Raw genomic sequence first — 23,613 nt, forward strand, 5'->3', positions numbered from 1 at the left:
TCAGCATGTTGCCGACACTAGCAACAAAAGCTAGTTTCTATGCGTGCGATGTCCCCACCTGCAAGCCTCAAGTTCCGCGTAAATCTAGCCGGTGAGGAACCATGCTACAGCTGTTGTCAAGTATGAATAATCGGTTTCTGGTGTAGGACCTAGTTATGCAGCATAAGTTCCACTCTTATTGCATTCCCACGGCAAAGCGGAACGTACCGTTCTTTTTGGTGATTGTATTTTCCCATGTGACGTAACTGCATGTGGCCTAACGGCAATCCCCGTCTTTCTCTCTTGCCTGTTAAGTGCGACCAATACCTATAACACTGCTGCTAGCCGCTTTTAGCTGTTAGTGATGTGGCAGGGTTTTAGTGCGAGCAAAAATTTTGCTTTACATGCACATATGAAATAGCTGTCGTTCCCTACTCTCTGCCTTATCGCCCCACTTCGCTCACTGGCAGCTTGACAACCCTGGACTAACAAACAATCTTAAATCTTTTCACGCTTAGCGCATGGCGTTACGATCCACCGTCCGTGCTGAGCGTCAGTTTTGAAAGTGTCTGAATATTCCGGTTTATGCCGTACCTCTTTCCATCTCAGTAGAAAGATAAAGGCAAGTTTATTCTCTGAGGTCACTTACTGAATACCTGAGCCTTTGAAAGATGTGCAAAGATAATTTTAAGTAAAAAGAAAATTTTGCGCTGAACAGTCTCTGACGGCGCGCTCTAAGTTCTTCGACGGAGCAGAAAATCAGTTGTCATTACGTGTAATGCAACAGGCCCCTGCTCTGATCTTTTTATTTTGATTTCTTGAAGCATCACACAAGCCCGGCAAATTGTTTCGAAACGTCCGAATGCGCACTTCCTATATGCTCCATCATGCACATCTAACTCTATTGGATTTCAGATTTCCAGAATACGTACATTAACGTGTCGCGACCACTTACTTTGTCCTTGCGTTGCATATCTCCTCTTTGTTCTCCTTGTGAGGCGTTCATTACCCCTTCGTTTTACAACGATAGCTTTCCCGCCCACTAAATCTTTACTCACGCTTTCGTACGTGGCATATGTTAAAGTCTAAAGATTTAAACGCGAACGCAATCCAGTGAATGCGCAAAACTCGAAGTTTCTTTCTTCTCTAGCACGAAGCGCAAGCGTAACGAAGCAGCAAAGCACCGATGTGTACATCAGCACAGGCTGCAGGAAGCCTACAAAGCGACAGCGTCGTGGTGCTGAGGCTGAGGAGCACGAAGGGTGCAGCAAAGGCCTTAACAGCGAAAAAAAGAAGAAAAGAAAGGAATAACATAAGGAGGAGGGGGTATAGAGAGCAGAAAAGGGAGGGGAGGATTGGATCGCGAAGTGAGAGAAAGAGAGAGAGAGCCAGTCTCTAAGAGGCAAGCGCTGTGTGCGGGTAGATATGTATGTAGAGAGAGTAAGAGATTGGGCCTTGCCACTTACAATTGCACTCACTCTGCCAGCGCTTGAGGCCCCCGATATCAGGTATTAAAGGGTCCTTACTGCTGCTGCGGGAACTCCAGCCCGTCCAGTTGCCGAGGCGGGAGAAGGCGCGAATCACCATCGGGCTGGACGGAGCGCTCTTGTTGCGCGGACTCTCGTGGATCTCGGGAACCTGCGACAGCGCGCGCGTTTGGATGTCAGCCGCGCGCCTGCGTCACGTGCGTCGTTGGAACACGGAAGAGAACTGACGCCTTAAAAAGGGCTCGGAGATGCGTTGGAATGCATTTGTGTGTCATGCATGCATGGTATAGCGTTTTGGCGATACCATCGGCTGGAATGAAGTGGAGTCACCAGAGCGGGTAATTCCAATTCGCTTGAGGGAAATGGCGTTACTTCCGGTAATAGTGTCAACAACTTCTAATATCATCGCATTGCTAACATATAAGGTATTGAGGTGACCTTGTGAATTTTTTTTGTGACTTGCAATAGCGCTAGTGGGTACATCTGGTGAATTTGTGTTGAAAGAGAACCAAACCTGATTTGTGACTCCAATTAGTGACTTCTTTTCGCAGAGCGTAGCGAATACATGCGTCGTTACAGGTAAGGAAGTCCTAAACCAGATGCAGTATATGTTCTTTAATGCTTTGGTTAATCGCACTATCCTTAGATGCCCCCCTAGCACTGTTGATAACAGGCGCATCTCAAAACAACGGTACTGCATTTATAGTTACTTAGAACATCCACAACAAAGCAAGAAGTAAGCCGATTTGCGACGTAGCAGGGCTTGTCGTAAAAATGCCACTGGGGTGTTTTAGTACGCAATTCGTAATTAAGAAGAGAGCCCTGGTGGCAGCCGAACTGAGTTGTACTGATGAAAAAAACAATTAAGATGCGTAACAAAATTGTTGTGGCATCCCTCTCTGTTTCGACATGCGCTGTATGGTCACCGCGATGAACGCAATGCTTACGAACGTGCTTGCGCGAGTACGTTCATAAGCACGTGTAAAAGCGAACCGAAATGTTTGGCCTTCATAAACTTAACCCAGATATCATGAATAATGAGCTGTTACACACTAATTTCTCGAAACGCTCTTTTTTCTCAAAGATATAAGATACGATTTTGCTCCTATTATGCTGAAAGTTAGGCTGTGGTTCGAAGGTTCAAAAACATGTCACTTAAGCTAGCCAGTTCAACATGGCAGTGCAAAAAAAAGAAGCGTCTATTTCTACCATGTCCAAATGGATTTACAGGGCTTCATTTCTTATAAAACAAAAATAGAAACTTTAATCTTGTAAATTTCAGAAACCACTTCAAGTGCTTTCTTACATTTAAAACAGATGTTACTGATGACGTTAAAATAAGTACCAAGCTGGAATAGTTGCGTTAAACTCTCGATTAGGCCACTGAGGTGAGCATTACTCAAGATGTGTACAACACGCAGCAAAAGCATTCGACACAGCTGAGTTCAGTGACCAAAATGTAAGAATGCACTTGCATGAACTGTGTTTCAGTGTAACGCATTGTGGAAAGAAGGCTACGACGCAATAGCCTTTTCGCCACCCGACTTTATTTTAGGGGCATGAATGTCATGACGGTGTCCTACTTTCTTGTCAAATGGTGGATTTAGTAAACCATGTGGTTTTCCAGGATTCGACTTACCTGAAGATAGTTGCTGGACTTGGGTCCTGACGGACTGACCACTTTAGACGGCGTGTCGGCCGTCCCGCCCACGCTGAAGCCGAAGCCGGTGCTGAATCCGTACAGCATCTCCAGGAACACACTGCAAAACGAGTTAATGGCATGAACAAATAGTTAATAGTATGAACAAAGAAAGACGACCGAAATCTTTTTATCATTCATTCTTCGGTTGCTGACACTACTTCTGCTCGCTGTTATCACATGCTGCCACACATCACGAGCAGCATGGTTAGCCGAAGAGTGACTGCCCACCTGTCAACGTCAACTCGATATGTAAGAGTAAATTGATCGGTGTGCAACCATATTGACACAAAGTTTTCTTCTTTGGTTCTTTGTTCGTTCTTCAAAGCTGCTGGCACGCGGCTTTATCACTTTGCTTGTAATGCGAGACAGGATAAGATTTATCTCCTCTGATCGATCGCATCCAGGCAGGGCTGATTCTACGTTGTTCCAGAGTGTTGCGGTTACTTTGCTCGCCGTGTCTCGAAAGGTCGTTGTAAGCTTTAAATTCAGCACAGACGTTCTTGAATTCAATAAACAGTTGCAAGTAGCGCCTGTCTCGTGTCTTTCGTTTCCTGTGTGTTGTGTTTTTGCGCGCTTCATCTACTCGAGCACGGCCGAGCACGCTTGTGGCCGTCGCCGCTGCCGAGTAGGTCTGTTTGTGGGCACGAATCAGCCCAATAAACGGTTTCTTTTGGAAGCCTTGTTTGCTGTCTTCCTGACTGCTGGCTTCCGTCACCACTCAAGATGATATACAGATTAGGCGCATGATTTGCACGTTGCTGCGCCTCCGACTATAGGCTTGCTGCTAGAGACGCTTTAACGTACAAACAGAACGTGTGTTCAAAGTACGCCCGTCTAATCAAAATCGCAAAGTGTTGGGTAGCTCTACATGAACACACCCCGACTGTTCCAGGACCCAATTAAGAACGCTGTTGAATGAAGTTAGGGGGATAGGGCAGCACCCGTGCCTCCAGTTAATTACGATAGCCAAGGATACGCAGTGCAAAGATGGCGCAGTCCTATCACGAACCATCGTTTTAGCTACTAGCTTTCAGCCTTACACGAGGCAGCCTCTACAGCGTCAGCGACATTGCCTGATTCAGAGAAACATAATCGGCAACTAATGCCAGTGGATCAAGTGGAAATCAAGCTTGTCGCATGAGGCCGCAGCAGCTCTCGTGATTTATATTCATTACTTTAACTGCCTCGCTATCTCACCAACCAAGAAATGCAAGTAAAATATCCTGGACATTGGCTCGTGGCTGAATCACTCAGTTAAAAAAGATTCCTGGCTGAACCTCAAGAAATTTGCCAAATATTGTATGAGTGCTGTGAATTTTAATATTGGCTGTGTTCACACCGTGTCTCTCTTTAGATTCTTTAGAAAAGAGAGATACAGTTAATAAGGAATTATTCAAATGGTTTCAATGGAATATTAACATGATGGTGCAGTCACGTGCAAGTGAGGCAATGAGGCCAGTGCTTACCGACTGCGGACTCCTAAGATGGCTCTGACAGCGTAAACTTTGGTCTTGTCTTTACCTGCGATACACCACGCGATAAAAATCAGGATTAGCATCGGCACAATGAAATCCTGTATGTCAATGCTACAATTAACAGTGATGTAAAACTCTGAAGGTAGTTCTTCTTGAGGACTACTTTGGCCTGATTGTAGCTAATCTATGGGAAACAGCTGTTGATCCCAAAGTTGTGTAACTTATCGAGCTGCGGCACACATTCTATATGCTTCAAGAAACCGAAATACAGAACGAAAACCTCATAGTCATTCCTTTGTTGCGCGATAAAGTATAGAGATAGAATGTGACCACATAGGTACATTTAGTTGGCCATAAGACTGTTTAGGAGAGAGTTTCAATGGCAAAACTTTGCTGTCTGTTTGCCATTACAGTGCAGTCATTAACTACGAATGTTTCTAGCTATTTTAGCAATACAGTGATAAAAGGGTGAAGAAAAACGCACAAAAAATGAAGGAGGATGGCACGCTATTGATATCGTTAATATATCATTATATCTAAACCCCTTGCATAGGCGACAGTCGATAAAACAAAATTCCCGGAGGAGGCCGAAGAAGTTACCGTAGCTTTATTCATTACCCCCCTCCCCACGCACACACACACACACACACACACAATGCCAAATACGTCATCAACGACTATAAAACCGCAATTTGAAATTTTTGCCAAAGGAAGGGCCCACGCCGTAGCCACTGAAATCTTAGAAAAAAATCTCCTATGCCCCCCAGATCACACTGAGCTTGGTCCCCACCCATTCGGACCATACTGGAAACGAGGCGGCGCACCAATTTGCCCGAGGATTGCCCGAATTTGCCCGAAAAATTGTGTAAAGTGTTAGGCAAAACACCCTTTACAACCCGAAGCAAGTAGTTGGGGCGAGCGTCAGTGGAGAACACGAATAACAAAGGTCATACCTGTTAACGCTGTGAAGTTGAATAAACATAGCCTGCGTGCTGTTGTGGCTTACAATTATGTCATTCTTGGACATTCAGGTTTACGTTTGCTTATATATATTTATATTTTACATTTCAGTAGAGACGCTCTAATAAGTGACAAGAAAGAACGCCTGAGTACAGATACTAATGAAATCAGTTTCTGCACGCTACAATTCTTCGAGTAGCGTGATATCGCGGCTTTTAGTTGTGTTCTTCTCTCGCGAGCTATCCCCGGTTCATCGATACAGCTTATACAACGGAGCCTGCATATTCTATCAGAGACAATAGTCCGCAGGGCACACGAACAGCGATTTAGGCATATTTGGTGTAATTTATGAAGCGATGGCCTCGCTGCACTACCCATGTGCGAGCCTATAATTAAGGCCGACTTTCCCCTTCCTCTGGTATCGTTTTGAGCGACCAACGCGTCGTCCTCTGGTATGGTTTCGAAGGACGGGCGCTTCGGTTGCTGCCCACGAGTGTTATAACCTTTTCACCCTCATACAAGATTATTTTAGTTAGCAGTGAGCATTGACTAAGTTCGGGGCGCGCATACTTCACCTACCTTTTTTTTTTCGCAATAAAGCAGGTTTAGATTTCGATTTGCTAGTCATAATCATCACTACCATGATCAGTTGGATTGCGTGCACTACCCGACAAAAGATTCTCCTGTTGCTCTCTCCAGCTATTACACTCCTGTACGCACCTTATTCCAGCAGGCTTTTCAATTTCATCTCCCCGCATGACCTTCGGCAACTCCATTATAAATTTTCCTTGTTTTCAAACCCCCCTATGTTACCCAAAGAGGCCATCGGGTGTCTGCTCGCCCCATTGCGAGCCCCGCTAAGTCTATTTTTACTTTCGATCTCCGCAGTGACGTCATTAACTAGCGCCTCTTGATCGATTTATTTTACTCTATTTTGATGTCGCAATGTTAGCCCCTCCGTTTTCCTTTATTAAAACGTTGGGCTGTCGTCAATTGAGTTTTAAGCGTTTTTGTTGGCCTCTATGTTTAGGCCTCATATATAGTATAACTGACAGGACGTCTTGTACAACTGTGACTCCAGATTTGATATTCGAGGAGAGATACAGCTATTTTTGCGCATGGAGCAAAGACTGCCTGCTATTACTATAACAGGGCAACAAGTACAGCAAAAGCGCCCTATGGGTTGAGAGCATTCTTGATCTTGACTGACACAAAACAAATTTGTACATTTGTTTAGCCATGAAACCTAGGATGACACTCGTGCATAGAGGACATTGTTTGTTATATCACTTAGTGCTGATTTGTTTGAATTGAGTTCGTGATATTCAGGATGTGTTCAGTACGTGCGCCTTCACGTTACCTGTACTAGCACTGGCCTTCGTACTAGTACTTGTAATACTAGTAGCACTAGTGCCTGTACTGGTACATGTACTGGCAAATTTTTCAACAAAAAAATGCTACTAAAGCTGTAACAATGCGCTGCTACTTGTGCAGAATTAATAGCCGGAAGCATACGAGAAGGATAACGCTCATAAAGACGAAGTGATTAGCTAGACCCAAGAAACAGCTTGTACTATTTCGTCTCCCATTTCAGTTCACTGCTCTTCCTGTAGAGATATGACCCTTGCCAGCGACGTCTGGAGTAAAAACTTTGCAATGAGTATCAGCGCTGATGAACGAAAATAATTGAAAGAAATAACTGTGCAAAAAGTCTTTCTGAAAAATGGCCCCTGTTGTACTGCTCCTCCTCCAGCAACACAGAACTCTTGCAGTTCAGACAAAAAAAGATTGAAGGAATGATACTAAAAGTAAAAAAAAGAAAAATGGCGTACACACATACACAGAAGCGCTGCACAGCAAGAACCGATAGTGCGAACCATATATCTTCAAAAGCGTAAAGTTTGCTGAAGAAACGGATTAGGAAATTCTGAGCTCTCGCTACAGATGACTGGTTGCACGATTTGGATTAAATATTTTCCAAGAGTTCGTTATTATCAAGCTACGCTCGGATCAATTTCTCTTCGCAAATCTGCCTGCTCAATCATCACGGTAATTCTCTCCATCTCAACGGATGTTCCGTGGTAATCGAAAGGAGGGGGCCTAAGGTCGAGGCAGGAAGGCGGCATTTCTTCAAAGTCAATATTAGATTCATAACGGGGTTTTTGTTGGCGTTCATTTCGCTGTCGCGCGGTCTAAATCTGCGAATTTAGTATTTAAACAGGAAGTTTTATGGGCTTATTCAATCTGACATGCTCCACTGAGAGGAAAAACCTCCCTACAAATCGCAAAACCGCCATTTTAAAAAAATTGTTTCTTGTTTCAATTTTCAAATCCTTAAGCACACTCCGGATGTGCCGCGAATTTTTATAGCAAATAAATTTGAAGAATTTTGGCAACAATAAGCCAAACAAACGGATATTAGGCCAATTGCGATAATACGCGACAGTGCGGGATAATGCAGGATAATGATAAGCGATGGCGTACAGCGCAAGCCCGCATCGCGTCTTCTTTAAACTTCTGGGTATAGTCGTGCAAAGTAAAACACGCTACACATCCGGCTGCTGTTCACGCATTAATACTGCGCTGACTTCTTAAATAATTGCATTCCAAGCTGAATGTTACTTGGATTCAGCCCTAACAATACGATTCTTTTAGAGGAAAACTTCGAAGAAATGCCGCGAAAGATTTGATACCAGCCTAATACCGAACTTTAACTTGTTTTAAATGTATCGAAGAACTGGAAAACGCACTATTAAAGTAATTCAGTCTACGCGCAGGGGAGAGTATCGCGGCGCAGCCAGCGACTCTGAGGCAGAATACACGTTTCAAGCTCAACACTAGAAAAGCCAAATACGAAACCTCATCGTCCCGGCATTCACACAGTGGGTGAGGTGTTCTTTAAGAAACTCGGCACAGATGGAGGTGCCATTTTTACCTCTACATATTAGTGAGAAACTCAATGATTTAAACTACTTCCAATATCACAATAACGAACTAGTGCTTGTTGTTCAGGGGTCTTTCTTCAGCACCAAAAGAAGCACATCACATTACCAGAACGCAAACAGAAGCCGATGAGACGAGCGCGCTTGAAGATGATCTGACCAAACTGACGACCGAGTGCCCTTGGGCAACGAAGCCAATGAATTGTTTCCTCCCTCAGGAGATTGAGAGAAGCGTCTTCGTTGCACGTCCAGCGCTGGGTCTTCAGTTCGATACTCGCCCCTTCCTTACCTCCCTTACAGTGGCACAGCGCCCCTAGAAGCGTCAAAGCAAAAACAGAAGGCGAAGATAGAATAAGGAAGGGTTTCCCTGCCTCAACGGTCAGGGAGAGAAAATCGGGTTTTCCAAAACTTTCCTCCCGGGAAATCACGCCGGAGACGCGAAGCGGTATTTCGTGTTCTATTTAGGGAAAACAGTGGGCGCCGCGCTGAAGAGGCATAGAAGTGGCGTTAGGTTGCGAAGTGAGCAGGACTGTGAGGGCTCTCAAGAGGGGGAGGAAGGGAAGAAGAGGAGAGAACGGAGAGTACGGGGGTCGGAAGAGTGGTGCAGGCGTTTCAACCGGCGTCCTGTATAGCGGAGCGGCCCCGGAGGCGTAAGCTCGTTCGAAAAGCTCCGCGGAAGAGTTTAAGGAGACGAAAGGCAACTCTGTGCATTTAGTGTGATTCGTTTTCCAACCTAAGCCCTTCTCCTTTTTTTCTTTTTGTTTCTTCAGGGCAACTCCGGTGGCTCGCGCTTCGTCGCCCAGCATTGCCGGCGGCGAAGAGGCAGATCCGTTAAACCGAGCGAACGTGACGTTTCCAAATGCAGCCAGTCGCTCTTCGGAAGCTTCCCTTTCGTAGTAGACCGGAGCTGCACAGGCAGCAGCGATAAAGTGAAATGGCTCAGATTGCGCAAGAAGGCTTTTACTTTCTACGCGCACGAGAGAAGTGGAGCGAGTAATTGGAGCAGAGCGCGGGGAACTTCGCTATAGGCGTATTTTTTGTAGTAATCGTTGTGTGTGACTGTTAGACTTGCTTTATTTCGCGAGCTGGGATCGACGCGCCTCTTGGAAACGCACTTGCATCTCTCTCTCTCTCTCTCTCTCTCTCTCTCTCTCTCTCTCTCTCTCTGTTGCTCGCTAAATTCTTACATACAAGCTTCGTTGCTCCGCTCGAGGGCTCTCACGACGATTAAAAGGGGAACTCGGGTTGGTTGAGCCGAAAGTGCGGAAGGTTCCGGGTGACAACAATAGCTCGGAGGACATACGGGTATGGACTATGGAAGTTAGAAGTAAATCAAAAGCTTTCTTTAGGAATTAACTACTGACACATATTTAAGCGTGGGTGGATACGCGCGATTATGAGGACATATTATCAGTTGCGACTCAAATCAGAGTAGTGTCCCTATTAAATAACCAGATTCAAATATTAATCAATGTTTAAATCTTTTCACCTCGTGGGTAAAAGTGGGACCACGAAAAGTCTTGTGTGCTTTGATGTATGCCAAATACCTCGCGTTTCAACTTCTTGCCGACAGTAGCCCAGTTAGTTGCGGCTGACACAGACGCGCTAAAAACATGCAGTGTACGTAACTAGTGAGAAAACGAGCTCATACATATCAGGGTACATGTGAGTAAGGCGGATGTTTAAAGGGGATTTATGAGACATGGAAATGAATAAATCACTTATGAATCACAACCTTTCTGAAAAAAAAAACAGCTCTTTCTCGCGCTTATTTAACACTGGCGCACTCCGGAAATCATGCCTCCCTAAGACCAGAGAGCCAATGTGCCAGAGAGACAGTTGCGTTCACTGTCCCAGGTCATGAAAGAAAACTAGGGGACACTGCATGGCTGTGAGGACGATAATAAAGAACGAAGGGAGGAATACGAGGTAGGTGAGCCAAAGCTAGCAGACGCTAAGTAAAAATAAAAGAGCACACTTTAAACATAAGAGAAATTTTTGCTAAAGATGAATGTTGAAATGGACTCCTGCACTCCGCCTCTCATTAATCTTTTATGCTAATAAGGCTATAAACTACAAAAAAATGTAAAAACCTAAAAAACCTCCCGTTCTGGTAATTTTATTAATATTCCTTCTACTGATCCATCTAAGAGCACTTGGAAAATTGATGTTTTCAATCCTGCTTACGTCTTCTGTAATCTACCACTGGGCTTTCACGGATCATTCGCTGGTTTTTTTCTCAGGACTCGTGCCCACAGCGCGAGAGAACTGCGCACGTTCCATCCTTTTCTTCGCGCATTACACCGTGTTACCACAAGAAACTACTCCACTTTCACTGCATACGTAACAGGGACAATCTTCCTTTCCTTTTTCTGTTTGTACTTCAACGTATGCAGCTTCGTGCGCTGTTCTCGACTCCTCTTGTCCATCGGCGAGTCGTGTTCGTCAGGAAAGGAGCGTCACGTGATACTCTCCGGCCAATTTCCCTACGAAGTTGTAACACGCGGTGCTCCTCCCCCAAGCGAACCGAAACAAAAGGCGTCGGTGACGTAGCGGCATCCCCGTCGGTGGTGGCGTCCGATTCAGGCGCGTAAGTGACCCTGATCGAAGCCGGCCCAATTTCGCCTAATGGCCTTTTCTTTCTTCCTCCAGTGTAAAGGCCACGTCGCATTCGGTTCCCGGCAGCGTCCGCAACACTCGACGGACGGGAGATAAAGCGCCAAATAGGCATTGCCAAGCAAAAACAACGCACACAAGTGGATGCGCAAGCGCCCTCAAGCAATCAATCAGCCACTCACACTCACTCATTTGCAAACAAAAGAACAGCATGCATTGGAGGGAATAAAATGAAGTCAGCCGGTCCCTTGGCGCCCTTACTCATGACTAAGTATCCAGGCTAAGTCTAGCGAAAATAAAGCGCCATGTCCCTCCTTGTCCGCCTCTCATTCTCCTGGCCTTCGTGGGCTCTCTTGCCCTGCGGCCATCGTTAGGGGATGAATAATGAGTGATTAATTAAAGGCCGCTTTTCCTCCGCCCCGGGTTCCTTTTGTATGCGTGCGGCCCTTCGTAGCTCTTCGCCGCTGCTTGCTGGGCAATCTGGGCGCGCCCGGCCGTCAGCCTGCACGCGCTAACCTCGGTTGTCCGGGCACCCAAGTCTGCCGTCGATCGAACAGAGTGGAACGCAAGCGTGTTGTTGTGTGGCTCCTGATAGGCTAGCAAGAAGCTCCGCAGCTATAAATATTCGTTAATAGAAACTTGATGTATGCGCGATCGTTTTCTTCTTTGTCTGGTAGCTTTTTTTAACGTTACGTGTAGTAGTGTTCCTTTGTTCCTCGCTCATAATGTTCCGGTAATGTTCTTCCAGACAAAGACAGCTGGTGATCGCACTTGGCGGTACTAAATATTTTCTTTTTGTTATCGTCTTGAAGAGAAAAGCTGCCTGACAAAGGATAAAGTATTGTTAGCTTGATGGAGAGTTGTGCCATTCAAAACATGAGGGGAGAGGGAGGGGGGGGGGGGGTAGAAATGAACATGCAAGAAAATTCACTGCCACGGGATATTCAGTAGTGCACAGCAACATTCTAGTTCCCACACACTTTTCTATGATTTTCTTGCTCCGGCTGAATAAATGGTGAACGGACACGTACGCAAGAAACGACCATCGCTCACGCCGATCAACAAGATACACTCCAAAATTTAGGAAGACATGCAAAACTTTAGTGAGAACCTCCAAATGTTTGATGCTAGATCGCAAGGGTTGACTCACTTGGAAAACGTGCTATCAGAAGAATGCTCAATCCAGCCTGCATAGATCTTTACCTGGCAGCTATTCAACTAGAAAGTCTTCGGTAAGGACATAACCAGTCTGGCGCTCTCTATATCACGAGATCCCCTCCTTTTTGCACTAAAGAAACCCATGCCTTAGGAGACAGATGGGCATGAACTACAGGCAGACAGGTCTATAGGTTTTATACCCCAGTCATCGTGAACCACGGTCATTAAAGCAAGCGTATCGTAGGTTACAAGCATCTGCAATGCTTACGGAAATGTTTGCCTGCAGTTATTTCGGTTTCATGACAAATATAACCTATATAACACCCGAACTGGACCTGCATCCTTTAAATCACATGACATGTTTAAACCGATATAGCCTTCCAGGGTGCTTTTGTCCTTCATAAACGGCGTAGTTTGTCATGAGGGAACACTGCGCCTTCAAGTGCTCAGCAATAACAACGCCATCCAGATAGATGGAGGTCAAGTGGCCCTGTTGCTCCTTAAATGGTGTCGGCGTTGTCACGAATTAGGGAGAAGTGGGAACAATACGGCTACCAGTGTCAGTCCCTGGAGCCGAATGAGGTTGATAAGAATAGCTCTTTGATCACACTGGTCGCGAAACTCTGCTTGTACACCCAGCAATCCTTCATGGCCACTGGGCGAAGGTTAGCAGATGGCAGAGCTGCCTTTGAGAAAGGTCATAAGCTTTTGATGGCGCTTGGATGTTGCCTTAAGATGTTGTTTCTCCACTATATTCGGGTCTTGTAAAGTGCTGAGTAGTTCACATGTATGAAGCAGGTGGCGTGACAGTCTGCAAAACTTCACCTATCTCCGAGGTGTGGCACAATCATCGCGCCAGTTTTTGATAAGTGCGCCCTTGGGGAGTTGCTGCAATAATACGATTAAATAGAAAAGAAAGCGAGGTTTCTATTTTAACCGAGCTGCTGATCAGAGAGTTCTGATGATGTCTCTTTTTTTTTTGTTCTTGTTGACATCAGGCATTTTTTTTTATACAGTACAACAGGTATGGCTTTTAAAAAAACAGATTAGTGTTCCTTCCTTGCTTCCCGATCAGGGTTCTTCAAATAAGAAAACGCGCAGAATGGTGCCATGGGCGTAAAGAGGGTATTGCTGCGTGCAAAAAAGGAATAAATACTAACAAAAAAAGAGGCCATGAAATGTCAGAGGCAGCCGTGACAACACTCATTAACACATTGTAATTATGCATATAATCCCGATTGACCTATATTTTTCTCTTTTTTTACAGAGTTTTCCCCTAGTAAAGAAGGTGTGAAATAAAGACGTGTGGCTCGTCGTATTTTTACTCTCATGTACAGATATGTTCATGATGAAAAACAGAGCGCAATCTAGACGAGGCACCCAAGAGAAGGAAGACACCACACGGTTACACCGCGCGTGGTGTCTTGCTGGTCGTGTGTGTCGTGTCTTCATTGCGCTATTCTTCCCCTTGAATATTCCCCAGTTAGCCCAAAGTTCTGCTTTGCTGCAGATATTGTCACGGACTATAGAAGATGACAAAGTGGGCAGTGGCGCGGCACGGAGCGCTCGAGCTAGGCCACCGCCATTAAATCATTCCATCGCCATCTGTCATGTAGTTGTGCTTTCACCTGCTTGCCGTCACGTAACAATATGTCGTTGCGTGCACATGGGACGACTCAATAAACAAAAAGTAAGCTATAGTAAGAAGCTACTAAGCTACAGAAGGGGGCGTGATGTAGAGGGTACATGGCAGCCACAGTATCATCGCCATCATCGCGTCGCGGAGACGTGCGTGCGCACCCTGTCCGACGTTGAAGACGACGTCGCAGAGCTGGCGCGTGGTCTGGAACATCTTGGCGAAGTCCCTGGCCAGCTGGTCGTAGCCCTCGAACGGGTCCCGGACGCTGTCGAGCAGCGGCGACGAGGGCCGCATGTGGCCGATGGGCCGCCACGAACCGCGCCGGTATGGCTTCGGGATCTGGCCCGTCTCGGCGTGGTTCTGCAGGTTGGTCACCATGTCCTCCAGCATCTGGCTGCGCGTCCGGTCCTGCGTTTGCACCCACCAGCACCGTGGTTGTTGGGGGCTGCTTCGGTCATCAATATGAGCAATATAGGAACCATTTTTTCGGAAAAACAAACTCTCCACGTTTCAGAAGGCGATGCACAGACTGTTAAAGGAAGGCGGCAGAAAAAGAAACGGTAAAACTGCGTGCTACAAATACTACTGCCGCTGCTGCGACTACTGCTACTATTAGTACTACTAGTACTAAATTTTTAGAATTCGCTTTAGGACGAACTGTCTTTCTTTAGGAGCCGCTGCGGTGGCTCAGTGGTTATGGTGCTCGGCTGCTGACCTTAAATACGCGGGTTAGGTCCCGGCCGCGGCGGTCGAATTTCTATGGAGGCGAAATTCTAGACGTCCGTGTGCTGCGCGATGTCAGTTCACGGTAAAGAATCCCAGGTGGTCGAAATTTCTGGTGCCCTTCACTACGGCGTCTCCCATAGCCTGAGTCGTTTTGGGACTTTAAACCCTCATAAACTATAAACAAAACTATACTAGTACCTAAAAGCCACTATTACTGCCACTGCCACAACTCCTACTGATAACAGAAATACTAACGCAGTACCCGGGTCGTTCCTGTAAGTAGTAGGCGTCCATTTATTCCTTTGCAATTGGTCGGAACAAGCTTTGATCAGCCGCAACGTCACAGGTGGCAGCAGCCAATGATAAATAAGTGAAATAATGAATCAAAAATAAAGATGTGGTCCTTGGGATTCGATTCAAATCATTAATTCCTACCTCACTCAAGTATATTAGGGCTGCAATGCGAACCGGGCGTCAGGCGGTGCCTTGATTTCGGGGTTGGCGAAAGACGATCACGTCGAGTAATAACTAACGAAGTAACGAGAAAACCGACCAAACATGGAAATTCAGTAGATAGTATCAAGGTGCGAAAGTCGTACGCATACGGAAATTACTGAAGTGGACGCAAAGAAACTGAACGCTACGATGCAGTGGAACACCTCTAATTACTGATGCGAACGGTGATGCCGCATCACCCTTTCAAATATTTCCCGCTTTGGAGCTACGAGCATGCTCAAACAACTTAATGACACAAAATGAATGGATGATAATCAATACTGACGAGTACGTAAGCACCGACAAGACATGTTTGCAGCGCACGCGGGGAATGCGAAGAGTAAGAGAACAACGTCCCAATGATCAGCCTGCAATAAAACTAAGCATAGCCGTCTTAACAACCCCAGGTAAGAAAACTATTCTGCAGGTTAAATTACGGAAAAGTTTTACATCAACAAAACACCCTGTTGTAACTATAGTGCGACAAGGCATTTAGCCGCCTCAACTCGACGTCGAGCACGTAACAAGAACAAAAACAACGATGTTCTAATGTCTAGACAAGCAGAAGATTTCTGTTCTGTGCAAGCAGCAACCCTTGTTGTGCCCTCTTTTCGTTTTCCTGGCGCATCATTTAGAAGCAAACATCGAAGAGAAAAAAATATTTTTACTCACAGCGGCTCGACTCGCAATTTCAATTACTGTGCAGGGAAGCGGACACGACGCGTCCGGGCCTCTCCACAAACACAAGAAAGGGGAAACATCAAAAAAGAGAGCCCGGCATGCGTTAATATGCGCACGCCCTAAGAATCAATGCCTCCAAGAAACAAAAGGACGTCTTGTTCTCTTGGCAAATTTCAATCTCACGCCATTGCCCCGTTTTCTTCTCTAGCGTGCCCCGAATCGTCCGCTTCAATGTCTGCAAGACGACGACAAGATTTCCAACAGCAAGAGCAAAGCGAGCTGCAGCAGCTGACGGCGGGATTCATGGCTGCTTCAGAGGCCTGACAGAGACACATGCTCATGAACAGGCAGGTCGAGACGCAATTTCTCGGCGAAGCGGCGCGATACCTGCGTGTTTCTTACCTGCATTCTTGCAAACTTGGGCGCCGAGTAACTTGTGCGCTCTCCGTTAACAATCTTCGTGAGCAGCCACTCTCGAAATTGTGGCCCCTGCGAGTACGAGAAAGAGAAAGACGGGAAACAGGGGTCGAGCCAAAGGTCACGAGAACACGAGGGAGACGAGACACTCCTGTTCGTTAATTAAATGTCGGGTTAGCAGTGCTCCTTTTTTTCCCACAACTCACCTGAGTTCTTCAAGTAACAAAAAAAAAATAAGTAAAGTATTCTCTCGTACGAAAATATAATCTAAGTGTACTGTTAAAGAACGTGTCAAGGCTCCCAAAGGGGAGGTATTTTCTATCCTTGACTCCGCGGCAGTATTTTCAATCCTTGACTCTATCTAATGAACAAAGTCTTTTAACAGTTTTGAAAATTTTGGGATCGTATTCCGAACACTTATTTTAGGAAAGAGAGCTTGTTATTAGTCGGCAGGCAAGGTGCTATTATAAAAAAGCCCTATTCAGGCCTAGGTGTGGTTACTCGTTAGACGCCTTGCCTCTCGTGGATGGCTTGAATATGAGCGTGAACGGCTAGTCATAAAGGGCTCCTGTGCCAAACAAAAAATTCATCCATGTGGTTTGTAACGCGCACGAAATTAATGATTCGAAGAGGCTGTTTAGACGATTTAACGTGGATGCAGGCTGATATAGAATGGCTGAAGCCGGCGCTGACAAAGCGGAGAAAAATGTTATCACAGTAGATCATACTCACTTTGGGAAAGACAGATCGATGCCACAGGTATGGTTTGAAGGCGCCTACCTCGTCTCTTGAAACCACCGACACCTGAACCGCCATAGAAAAAAAAAATCATGTACTTTATTCCAAAATAAGGTTCCTCTGGAAGTGCGTCTTCTCTCCCCCCCCCCCCCCCCCACAAAAAAACAACAACCTAAGAATTCATAAAAGAACCAAAGGGATTTGCATTGTTACCACGTCATATTCGAGCTTAAACACGTGTGCTTACGCCGGTGCTGGAGTGCTATTCGTATAGGCACCATGCTGTCTGAAAATTTGTTTTCAAAGCCTTCAAAAGTCTTCATCGCCTGAGAGGAATCAAAATTATTTTTATGATGGCATGTAGACATGAATTTTGCGACTGACATCTCCCAGATATTTAAGACCAAAAAATATATAATTACTTCTCAATGCAGTGCTTGAAAACAAGTCGAGTGCAGTAAGACGAATGCAAGAAGTGAAATTACAACGGTTCTCACTTTTTACTCGCGGGGGTCCGCACAATACAGTTGATCACTCAGTTCAAATTTATTTTATTTACTTCTGATTCTACATGATGCACAGGATAAAGGCAAATGGTTGTTAGTGTTTTGCGGGAAATATATGGCATCGTACATTGATATAAAAACGCAGTTGCTCGTCTGCATAACACCAGTGTTAGCGGCAGAGAAATGCCTTCTTTATTTTTCATTTGTTGCACCTAAGGCTCAAATGAAAAATTAGCTACACACTGTAATACTAAGGTAATAATAATATTAGACAACAGGTCAGAACCTCTAGCATTTACGCCATTATTGGCTTTTTCTACGCATTAAAAAAAACTGCTGAAAGAGTTCTTTACTCTTCAATAAGGGTTAGGAAATCAAAATAATTTTTGAACATCTAAAAACAATAAAGCTGCATATATACTTCAACACATTCGATAAAATAACAGCAAAATTCTAAATCATTCTACAACCCGCATATGCATGACTATGCCTCCTGAAACTTCTGCTTTGTTTCGTAAGGAAGGTGAACTTAAGCAGAAACTTACTTTGTATGAGATGTTTTGCATTTATAGAAGCTAAAAACTTCCTTTGAGAAATATATGCGCAACGCGGTTTCTCTAAAAACGCGAGAATTCTATACTACGTTACGATCAGAACTTTAGATCTACGGGCATTTCAGCTTTTAACATCATGCGTGATACACAAGTTATTACAGTGCTAAAGGAGATGCTTGTCCTTTGTGATGGCTAGCTGTAGATAAAACAAAATTTATGCTTTCCAACCCTTTTTTTTTACATTTATTCAACCGACCAAGCGGAAGCCGGGAAAACTAAATGTATATTTCCAGCTGCTTCAGATTCCTGAGAGACTTCAGTGGATAACATGCCTGCGAAATGTAAAGGCCCCTTTCTCAGTTCCTGCTTATTGGAGCCTTGCATTCAGCAAAACTGAGATCGTTTCAGTGCCACAAGAAATATGCTTATACCCGCTTCCCAGAGTAGCCATTATATCTTCAGTGTCCGCCGCTGTGGCTTATTAAAGAGTAGTTCACAAGCGTTCATTTTAAGGCGGAAGCCTTTAATGGCTCATCCTGTCGTCAGTTCGCAGAGGGTGTCACACGTTTAACTCAGGAACTAAAATATATAACTAAAAAAGAAAGGCTACTTCAGATAGAGGAGGAAAAAATGAACCTTTGAGCCAATTATGATGACTGTAGAGTAATTAGTTAATTAATTGTAGACAAAAATGTCGAAACTGCGTCGAAATAGCGCGGACGTCAATATAACCACGGGAACGGTGTGACGTCACGTCCACCAGAAGTCGTCATGGCATAGCGAAAACTGCCACAGAATGGTCGGAAAAACGTTAGATTTGTGTCAAATTATATAAAGAATGTATAATTAAGCATAATTAACTCTTAAGATCCCCTAAAGATGTATAATTTGGGTATTGATACAGCATACTGAAGAAGTTGGCGCGGAAAAACGAGGACAAGCGAGACAAACAAAGACGTCTTTGTTTGTCTCGCTTGTCCTCGTTTCTCCGCGCCAACTTCTTCAGTATGCATTTCAACCAACTCGCCCAACTTTCTGCTCTCCTAATCGATACAGCCGCGGGAACAGTGTGATGTGTGACAAGCAGTCGAATTTTCTGGAAATCTGTCATTGATTGATAGGTGCTGTGGTCTGTGTGATTGAGTGTCGGAGAAAAAAAAAGGCAAAGACTGTCTATGGCCATGCGTCCTGCTATACAAAAAACGTCAGCAGTCGCCCTAGGGCAGACGCTGTGACAAGATGCCCCCTCGCCGCGCGGTGTCAGCAGTGGAACTTTCTGGAAGCGGCTTTCGCCTCTCAACACTTTAGTTGCCAAAGTGTCTCGTAATTCTTTAAGCACTGTTTACAAGAAACTTCAGCAGCTTTTTAGAGCATTATCAACAACGCTCTCGCTCAGGCTGAGATACTTACAAGCCAAGAGACGTGGCAAAGTTTCTTCTCATAACCAAAGCGTGCGCGCTCTGAGCCGTTCAATGATAAGCAAGCCAGATACCCATTGTGACACAATGAATTAAACATTGAGGCAAGCACACAGGAATTAGGTTACACAATGAAAATAGTGATCACGACAGTAAAAAGTACACAGACTAGCAGTAAGATCAATCACACATAAGATCACAGAAGACATATAGGTGCATTTTTTTTTCATCACACCGTGCACCGCTGCAACACCGTAGCCTCGTTTCCGAGACCCAAATTTCTCATAAAAATATGGCTGAAGAATTTACTAATAAACTCATTAATGCACAGTGGGTAGGCTTGACAATATGAAAATGTGTTTTTTCTTTTTTTTTCGACACGCATACGTGCACATTTACAACAAGCCAACGGTTGGTGCAGTGAGCACACACTCGATAAGCCTCGTAAACAAAGCGCAGTATTCGCTTGCCATCCGGCAAGAGCCGCTCAAAGAAACGGTGCGTTGAGTGGGACACGAAACACCTCAACTTCGCACTGACGGGTGATCGAGGCTTCGGCGACGACGAGCTAGAGAGGCCGCGTCGAGTGTCCCGCTGTCACGACAACACAGCGATGTCTCCGCCAGAGGACACGCTCTCTCTCTCTCATTCAACAACGGACGACGAAGTAGAGAGGGAGGGGTAAAAGCACGGTCAACAAACGCAGCCAGGTATATCCAATCATAGCGTAGTTCCCATCTCGCAGCTCAAGGCGGCGAGTCGCTCCTTCGGTTCGTGTATTCGATTTTGCTCGGGTCCGTGCTGTCAGGGCTGTCACCAATATGCGGCAGAAAGTGGCCAAGTCTCTCGCGGGATGGCGCCTGCTGGTGCCCTGCTGGCTGCACACGTGCGGGAGGCGCCCCCAGGCACGTGCGAAGAACCTAAGAAAGCGGCACTGGGCGTGCATAGCATCCGGATGCCACCTTATTTGCGGAGACAACGCAGCTAGGAACAATAACCAACCGCCTTTTGTAAGATAAAAATGACATTTCGTCATCTTAATTTATTAACCTTTAAATGTCCCTAGGTTTGGCCATTACGTAGGCAGAGGGGGGCGGGGAGGGGGGTCGTCTCTTAACATTCTCTGTGCATTCTATGGCATCCTATATGCTATGCATTGAATAGCAGCACGGTTCATTCTATAGGTCATCAGCTTTTTCAATGAACCAAGTGTTTAACACTTATTTGTCTCCATTGCATACATGGTATTCTCAGGCCAGCGCATGTCTTTCCCAACAAAAATTCTTTCCAAAGTTATCTTACCATCAGTCTTCAGGGATGGGATAACGGAACACTGCGCGTAGGATTTGCATTGGACTATTTTATGCATTACACAAACACTTCATGATTTTTTTTTCGGGTCCCACAATTACTCCACTTGTAGGTTTACGTGCACGACTCTCGCATGTAATGAATACGAATGAATGAATGAATTCTTTATTACAAGGGAGTGATGGCTCTCAACAGATATTGGGGAACTAAATGGATGGGGGTAAAGGTGCAAGGCAACTTTTAGTCGTTCATATTCATAGCCTTCAGAGCTGCGCGTCCTAAGTCAGTCGACCCTCTCTTACACTTCACGAAGCAGGCCGCTCTCACTGCCGTGGGCCGCGATGGCATGTTGTGCTGCGGGGCTTGCTCGTATCTGGTTTTCCAGGGTGGCCATGTCGTCATGTGTCTCCCTCGCGAGAAAAAATGGATCACATCACGCGAATACCGCCACACGCTCGCACATACATCCACACATGTACAGTGGCAAAGTGCGGTGCTGAATGACAGTTTTCGCGACAAGCTCCACTTCTCCGCGGGCAACGCTTTGTCCTGGCTCCTTCCTCTCGGTCTTGACGTCTTCGCACTCCAGAGAGCAAACAGCGGAGGACGCCCGTCTCCATGCTCACGGCTGGTACGGAAGACGCCTGCGCCGACTCTGTTTGCCCGCTCAGGGTGCGCCGGCGAGACGCAAATACTGCGCTCAACGAACTGAGGGGCGCTCCGTTCGCCCTGTTTATTTTTTGCTCGCTTCCCTCGATCCATTCTCAAGCGTGCCCATTCAATGTTTGCTTACGTTCTCGAGGCCTTCAGGACAGCCACTTCCGGCTGGGAGCGGTGGGCTTGTTGTGCGGGGCGTTGTGCAAACTGACGGCCCCTTGACTCGTTGCAGCTGCTGCTGCTGCTGCTGTTGTCGAGCAGGCCGCAGCGAACGAAAGACGCGGTCGAGCAAATGGCGAATGGCTGCGCTGGAAGGACTCGAATGTAGCTAGGGCGATCTTTTTGCCATTGGTGCGCTTTTATCCCTCAAGCAACACCGAGTCAGCGTGGGCAGAAAAGCAGAAAAAAGAGGTATAGTCGCAGATTATCAGTTGTGGTTTTATTTTTATTTCTTGCGAAATGCCTTAGCCTGCAGCTGTGAGCCGGCACATTTCTAGAAGTCATGGGGAAAAAAGTTCTAAATCTCTTAATTTAAAACTGTGATTCAAGAGAATAAACCTGCAGTAATGAAAAGGACGAAAGGTTGGTCGAGAGAAAGCTGAGAGAAGATATAGACATCTAAGAACTGGTGTCGTGGAGCAGCTTTTTTTCTTCCTTGGACTGAACAGATCAGCGGTATCCTATAGGTTGGAAGCGTGTATCGCTCTCTATAGTTTTGTCGGTGTTGTAATATTGTTACGTGGCGGCCCAGCCGAAGGAAGAGACCGCGATGATCGATAGAAATGAGGTGATTTCAATGGACGCTGGCCTGGCGCGAGCGCTCCTGCCCGCGCCACTGCACAGTTCATCATCTTCTTCGTTACACTATACCCGGGGCCACCGAGCGATCGTACCGATCGGTGAACAAAGAGACGCGCGAAGTGGTTACGGGCTTGAGAGGATGGTTGGACAGGAACGAGAAAGTGGTCAGGTGCTGGCCGCCACGATGAAAGAGATGGCCGAATGATTCCTGGTCCACGAAGCTTCCGGGCCGCAGTCCGACGGTCGAGGCCCCAGGTCACGCCGAACGGCCTGGGCAGGCGCACCGGGTGTCTTCAGATGTAAGCGGCGTCTCGGGTCGGTGGGGTCGGTAGGTCAGGTCCTTGCGTCGGGTTCAGTTCGTCGTGTTGAATGGTCTGGGGCGGGGAACGAAACGGGGGGGGTACAACGCGATGTCGGTTCTTGTCTGAAAGGCTGGAGCACGGGAGAGCGACGCAGGCCAAGAACTCACTGCCGACGACCACGGCTGACAGAGGACGCCGATGCTCCAGGACCCAGGATGTCGATGACACCCCGCAACTCCACCAAGAGCTAGGTGGCGGCCAGCCGAAGAAACAGACGCGATGATCGATGGAAAGGAGGTGATTTCAATGGCCGCTAGCTTATCGCGAGCGTTCCTGCCCGCGCGACTGCACAGTTCGTCGTCTTCTTCGTCACAATATTTAAACACTGCACAGTTAATCGAACTGATTTGTAATTTCATAAGATGTGATTCAAGCAATAAGCGTTTTCCCGACATGATGTTATAGAGAATAGCCTCCTAATACGACGCAAAATTGATTTTCTGCTAAAGAGCACTGACCCGTTATGATGTCACTATTTAAAAAAGCAGTGAATCATCGTCTGTTCTCTCTCTAGAGGTGCCCACTTCATTAATTCATTTGCACTTGTTAGTAGCCCCACTTATACTCACCTCATTACAATACTATTAAGGAAATCGCTGACGAGAATATGCATTATGAAAGGAAGGTCACGCTCAGAGCAACTACTCGAGTAGCTTGGCCGGGCTTCGTTTCCACGACAGGCTCTATTTCTTTCAATGCGAATTTACAAACTCGTTTTAAGAAAAGAGATTAAGGAGGGAATTAAAGAAAAGAATGAAAGGATAAAGGTTCACCATAGTACAAGTTTCAGGGCTAATTTCGGCCACTTCGGTTTCTTTACCGTGCACTGGCACCGCGAATCCCACGTGCATCTTTCGCGGTTCACCTTCATCGAAACGCGACCGCCGCGAGCCGTATTTCGAGTCCTCGAACCCAGCTGCCGAGTGGCTTTACCACAGAACCACTACTCCTGGTAATAACTATCTGAGTTGCAAGGGGCATAACAAGCG

General features: G+C 46.0%; 1 protein-coding gene across 2 annotated transcripts in view; it reads right to left on the reverse strand.

Moving 5' to 3' along the window:
* rsh (Rap GTPase activating protein radish) overlaps window positions 1–23,613 on the reverse strand; it is a 396,216-nt gene that overhangs the window by 16,418 nt on the left and 356,185 nt on the right. For both annotated transcript variants that reach the window (XM_077626927.1, XM_077626926.1), the window contains 6 exons: window positions 17,010–17,081; window positions 16,263–16,349; window positions 14,120–14,366; window positions 4,635–4,689; window positions 3,106–3,226; window positions 1,446–1,617 (listed from right to left, as the gene is read on the reverse strand). In XM_077626927.1, the coding sequence (XP_077483053.1) occupies window positions 1,446–1,617; window positions 3,106–3,226; window positions 4,635–4,689; window positions 14,120–14,366; window positions 16,263–16,349; window positions 17,010–17,081 (754 nt within the window). The remainder of the gene's footprint in view (window positions 1–1,445; window positions 1,618–3,105; window positions 3,227–4,634; window positions 4,690–14,119; window positions 14,367–16,262; window positions 16,350–17,009; window positions 17,082–23,613) is intronic.

Source organism: Amblyomma americanum, chromosome 6 (assembly GCF_052857255.1).
Source record: "Amblyomma americanum isolate KBUSLIRL-KWMA chromosome 6, ASM5285725v1, whole genome shotgun sequence".
Classification (NCBI taxonomy): Eukaryota; Metazoa; Arthropoda; class Arachnida; order Ixodida; family Ixodidae; genus Amblyomma; species Amblyomma americanum.